The following is a 6,000-nucleotide window of genomic DNA, read 5'->3' on the forward strand; positions in this document are numbered from 1 at the left end:
GCAATTTAAATTCTGTATTAATTTTTTTATTTTTTATTTTATTTTTTTTAAATTTTTAAATTTTTTATCTAAATTTATAGAAAAAAAATTAATTAATTTTTTTTTTTTTTGCATAATTCTGCATTTTTTTTAAAAATTTCCTATTTTCTGTTTTTCTGCATAATCTTTTACTCTTAGTTTATGTGAGGTACTGTTAATCCACAATCCTTGCAGTTTGATCCTGAGATAGAAAAGACAGCCAGAAAACTCAGAAAAAGTGCAAAAGAAAGAAAAGCAAAATAACCAAAAGCATCAAGCTCGACGGAACCAAAAGAAGAAACTATGACTGACAACAACGCGATTCAGAATCCTCCCAGAACTTTGGGAGATTACATGACTCCAGCCCGAGTTTCGCAGACGGCGAGTATTGTTAGACCCAATGTGGAAGCTAACAACTTTGAGCTCAAGCCAGCACTGCTGCAACTGATTCAAAAAGATCAGCTCACTTGAGGAAGCACCGAAGACCCCTACAGTCATCTAGAGAATTTCTTACTCTATTGTGACACTTTGAAGATGAATGGAGTCTCACGTGACGCCATCTTGCTCAGACTCTTCCCATGCTCACTGAAGGAAGAGGCAAGAGGGTGGTTGCAATCACTGCCTCAAGGAAGAATCACTAATTGGGATGACTTGGCGACCAAGTTCTTGGCCAGATTCTTCTCAGCTTCTAAGATGGCAAGGCTCAAAGCAGAGATCGCTTCTTTTGAACAAAAAGAAAGTGAATCCTTATACGAGGCATGGGAAAGGTTTAAAAGACTACTCCAGAAGTGTCCCCAACATGGTTTTGAAGCATGGGAGAAAGGACGAATCTTCTTCCAAGGAATGACGCCTAGCACAAGAACCTTGGTGAATGCTGCATCAGGGGGAGCATTGAAAACAAAAACTCCAGAAGAAGCGCTGGAATTGCTAGAATCTTTACCCTTTCAGGAGTTCGATAATGCTCCAGTACCACAAAGGAGAACGAGGATCATGAAGCTTGACGGCTATGATGCGCTGTTGGCCCAGAATAAACAAATATCGCAAATAAATAAGAAACAACAAGCACAATTAGATGCTCTCACAAAGCAATTTGTCAATTCTCAAGTCTCTTCTGTTCATAATCCTCAAGTTACTTGTGGTATTTGTACATGTACTCATGCTACTGAAGACTGCGATTTCATGAAGGCACCTGAGAATGCTGAAGTCAACAGAATCTGGTACGATCAAAAGAACTAGAATAATCCGGGGAGGAACCAATATGGAAATAACTACAATCCAGGGTGGAAAAATCAAAATCAACACCCAGGGTTTAGTTACAAATCAAATCATCAATTGAATCATCCTCCACCAGTGCAAGAACAGCCTCCACCACAAGGTAACACTTCAGAGTGGGAGAAAGCCTTTGCACAACTGTCCAATAACACATCTGACTATATTCAAAATGCAAATGCCTTCAGAGATGAAACAAGAGCTTCACTCCAGACTCAAGAAGCTTCTATCCGGAATCTTGAAACTCAGATTGGTCAGTTGTCAAGGCAATTTGCTGAGAGAGCTAAGGGTACCTTCCTGGGAGACACTATCATTAATCCTAGAGAGCATTGCAATGCAATAATCACAAGAAGTAAGACAATGATTCAGCCTATAGAGAACCATCCTGAAGAAAAGAAAAAGGATGAAGAAGCATCGGTTGAGGAAGAGAAGAAAGAAAAGGAAAAGGATATTATTGAAGTTGACAAAAGCAATACTGAAAAAGCTGAAAATGAAACTATTCAAGTGGGAGAAGAAGAAAGCTCTAGAAAGACAGAACAAGCCATTGGATCTCTCTCCATATGCTCGAATCCCTTATCCTCAGAGATTGAAGCAAGAGATTCAGAAGCAGCAATATTCAAAGTTTCTAGACATATTCAGGAGGTTGCATATCAACATTCCTTTTGTTGAAGCTTTAGAGAACATGCCCAACTATGCTAAATTCATGAAAGATCTACTATCAAGAAAGCGTAAGTTGCAGGAATGTGAGACAGTAACTCTGACAGAGGAATGCAACGCCATTATCCAAAAGAAGTTACCTACCAAGCTCAAGGATCGAGGGAGCTTCAGCATTCCATGCACCATAGGCAAGGTTAAAGTAGATAATGTACTATGTGATCTTGGTGCCAGTATTAATGTCATGCCACTATCTATGATGAAGAAGCTGGAGATCACTGAAGTAAAGCCAACCAAGACAATCTTGCAACTTGCTGATCGCTCAACGAAGCAAGCTTATGGCATCATTGAGGATATACTAGTAAAGGTTGACAAGTTCATCATTCCTGTTGATTTTGTCATCCTTGACATTGAGGAAGATGCCATAATTCCAATGATCTTCGGAAGACCCTTCTTGGCAACCTCAGGAGCGCTGATTGATGTACCGAAAGACGAGTTGATCTTACGGGTAGACGGGGAGAAAGAAATTTTCAAGTTCTTTGACAAAGAAGTCTCCTCACCTATAGCTCAACCGGAAGATTAAGTCTATTATATTAGTGAAAAGAAAGGAGAAGAAGAGCACAAAGAGAATTCTCATCAAGAAGGTAAGCCAAAGGTTGAAATAGAGAAGCCTAGGAGCAAAGGAAAGCAAGTAAAAGTCAAGTTCAAAGTTCCTAAGACTACTTTGCCTCATCCATATGTGGAAGAGCACTATGGTAGGACACAATTTCTGAATGATGGAGCTTGGTCATCACCAAATCATGCTTTGAGCCACCATGATCAAAAGTCAGAGGAATCCACTAGTTCCTAACTCTCAACGTGATTATTTTTTTAGTTTTAAATCAGTTGCTGGGGACAACAACATTTAAATCTGGGAATGTGAAACGCATAGTTCATCAGGTGGTATTGCTAAATGAATCGGAGAAACTGCATGAGTATACACGGAACATCCGGCTAGTACAAGGAACTATCTCAACCTTTTTCTTTTCCTTAAATGCAACATTTTTTAGAAATTGAAATTAATTTTTTAGTTTTTTAAGTAATAAAAACCCCAATCCATTATTTTGTGAAAATCTGAAAGTTTTTCTCAGTGCTTTTAAATGGAAGACTAGTAGGAAATTTGATCAATGATTTGATTCAGAGCATGATGATGCACCTTCTTAATTTTTCATAATGAGCATTAATGTAATGATTTTCATGATTCATTGAATATTCTCTTTAGTGATGAAATTTTTTAAGATAAAGAATAGGGGATGGGTGACCTCCTGGGAAGTTTTCCCGGGAAAGTGTGCGAGTGAGGAAAAATCATACTGAAAAGTCTCGTGTTAGTATGTGGGGATAATCGTTGATTCTTGAAGCGGCCAGGCGTTACAGTATGAAAGACTCTATAACTTGCTTTGTTTCTTGCTTGAATTGGTATGTGATATATTCTATAGATAATGTTGAGGCATGTTCTTTCTTTAAACTAGATGGCCAAATAGCCAACCATTGCTGACATTTCTTAGTTAAACCCTTTTGATTCTAGGCCTGTTTATTCTTTGAAAACCTATGAAGATGAATAAGCCACTTCCCATATAATCCTCACCTTATTTGAGATTATCTTTCAGATTTGAATTGAGGAACAAATGATAATTAATTGATTACATAAGTTGTGATGTATGGGAGTACAGGGAAGAAAGGCAAAAGCTAAGGAAGTAAGGTTGGTTAGAATGAAAAAGAAACAAACAAAGAAAAGGAAAATTACTCAGAAAGAGGAAAAAGAAAAGAAGTGAAAAGAAAGAAGAAAACTTGTTCTGAGAAAAGAGAACGACAAACAAGAGAAAAGTTCAAAAGAAAAAGAAGAAGAATGGACCAAAAAGAAGGAGAAAGTTGTTTACAAATTATTAAACGATTGCACCTATTCCTCTTTGAATCTGGATTTTAATCTTGGAACTCATTCTCTAAATTATATGGTAGATTGCATGGAATTCAAGGTGTTATATGATAAAATCAGATTTGAAAATTGAGCTAATGTTTTTATATCTTGCTTATTTTGAAGGTAAATCCACAAGATTTGGTGCTAATAAGTGATAAAGGAATCATAACAAAGATTTGAAGCCCAATTTGCAGGATCTTAGAGGAAAAAAAGGAATCAAATATGATTTGATTGAGAATAGATAGAGATCCATGGGGAGATTTGATGAGGAATTAAAAAAAAGATGTGGTTTCTAAGGTTATAAATAGGGAGCTCAGGGTCAAGGAACTAATTCACAGACACACCACAGGAAATACACAGAGACCCAAAGGAGGAATCCTGTTGCGGAGCGTTGGAGCACTGGGGAGCCAAGTCAACATCACACCAATGGAGGCTTGGGGAACTATTTTCTTTCTTATTGCTTTTCAATTCAGTATGCTAGGCTAGACTTTTATGTAGTTAGGGATAGATGGAACCCAATTGAAGCTTTATGCTTTGAATTAAATTGTCTCTGAATTCTTCTCTTTTTATATTTGAATAAATTTATCTGTCTTTAATGTTTTCTATGAGTTTGCTCCTTATAGATTGATTTAGGAGAATTGTATGACAATAGAGATGTTGGTGCATAAACCCTGATTTGATAAATTTATCACAATCCTTGTGATCTAGGGATAGACATAGGGTAATTGTGCAATCTCTAAATTCTTAATCTTAATGCATGTTTTCTTGGGGAATAATCGGGAAACTAGAGTTCTTTCTAGATCACATAGATTTAGGGTAACAAGGAATTGAGCCCTAATTAACTTAGAAAGAATTGATTGACATTATATTAAGAGCATATTCTTGACAGTTTAATTCATAGCATATAGAGGAGATTGGGGGAAGTCGAAACCCTAACTATGCTGATTTTTAATCTTTAAATCAATCATCTTTCCGATTGCTTTTTAATTCTGAATTTTAATTTGCATGTTATTAATTGTTTTCTTTTTAATTCCAATTTTCTTCATCTAAATATTGATTGTCCAACTAAACCGCGATTAGCAAACTAGTGTTTGAAACCCAATCCTCGTGGGAACGATCTCGTACTCCGGTACACTTTATTACTTAACGACCGGTGCACTTGCCGAGTCGCAACAGTGGTTCACTCCCACTAACTTCTCTATCCTCAATGAACCTAGGATTTCTAGTTTCAACAATCCTTTCAGTATGATTAGGACAATAGAATCTATACCCCTTCGACTTTTTTGGATAACCAATGAAAAAACCACTGATTGTTCTTGCATCTAGTTTCTTTTCTTGTGGATTATAATGTCTAGTTTCTGCTTGACAACCCTAAACATGCAAGTTTCTTAGACTAGGTTTCCTGCATGTCCATAGTTCAAAATGAGTCTTTGGAACTGCCTTACTAAGAACCCTATTCAATAGATACATGGTAGTCCTTAAAGTATAAGTCCACAATGAAGTGGGAAAAGAATAATGGCTTAACATACTCCTAACCATATTTAGCAAGGTTCTATTACGCCTTTGTGATACACCATTTTGTTGTGGCGTACCTGGCATTGTGTACTGAGCACAAATACCATGTTCTTCCAGGAATTTAGCAAATGGACCTGGATGTTGTCCGCTTTCATCATACCGTCCATAATATTCACCAGCCCTATCAGACCTAACAATCTTCACCTTTCTGTCTAATTGCCTTTCCACTTCATTAATATAAACCTCTAATGCATTTACCGCAAGAGATTTATCATATAGCAAATAGATATAGACATAACGTGAAAAATAATCTATGAAGGTGATGAAATATTTTTCTTTCTTGAAAGTGTTAACATCAAACGGTCCACAAACATCTGTGTGTATAATTTCAAGAAGCTGACTACTTCTTGTGACCCATTTCTTTGTGTTTGGTTTGTTTACCTTTCGTGCAATCTACACAAACATTCATATTAGTAAAATCTAAATTCGGAAGGATTTCATTCTTTACTAATCTTTCCATTCTTTCCTTGCAAATGTGTCCCAATCGTTTATGCCACAAGTAGGCAGATCTTTCATTTACTAAACAACGT

The 6,000-nt window shown here is 36.7% G+C and overlaps 1 protein-coding gene and 1 non-coding gene across 2 annotated transcripts; one reads left to right on the top strand and one right to left on the bottom strand.

Moving 5' to 3' along the window:
- Positions 1-717: 717 nt before the first annotated feature.
- LOC133313780 (small nucleolar RNA R71) lies at positions 718-824 on the bottom strand. Its single transcript, XR_009751854.1, has one exon. It is a non-coding gene; the product is annotated as a small nucleolar RNA R71 (small nucleolar RNA).
- A 1,166-nt stretch (positions 825-1,990) lies between these two features.
- LOC133313779 (uncharacterized) lies at positions 1,991-2,524 on the top strand. Its single transcript, XM_061515190.1, has one exon. It carries the CDS (start codon positions 1,991-1,993, stop codon positions 2,522-2,524), a length of 534 nt encoding a protein of 177 aa, XP_061371174.1.
- The last annotated feature ends 3,476 nt before the right edge of the window (positions 2,525-6,000 follow it).

Source organism: Gastrolobium bilobum, unplaced genomic scaffold (genome assembly GCF_033153095.1).
Source record: "Gastrolobium bilobum isolate Gb01-03AN ecotype WA unplaced genomic scaffold, APGP_CSIRO_Gbil_v1 utg3136, whole genome shotgun sequence".
Lineage (NCBI taxonomy): Eukaryota > Viridiplantae > Streptophyta > Magnoliopsida > Fabales > Fabaceae > Gastrolobium > Gastrolobium bilobum.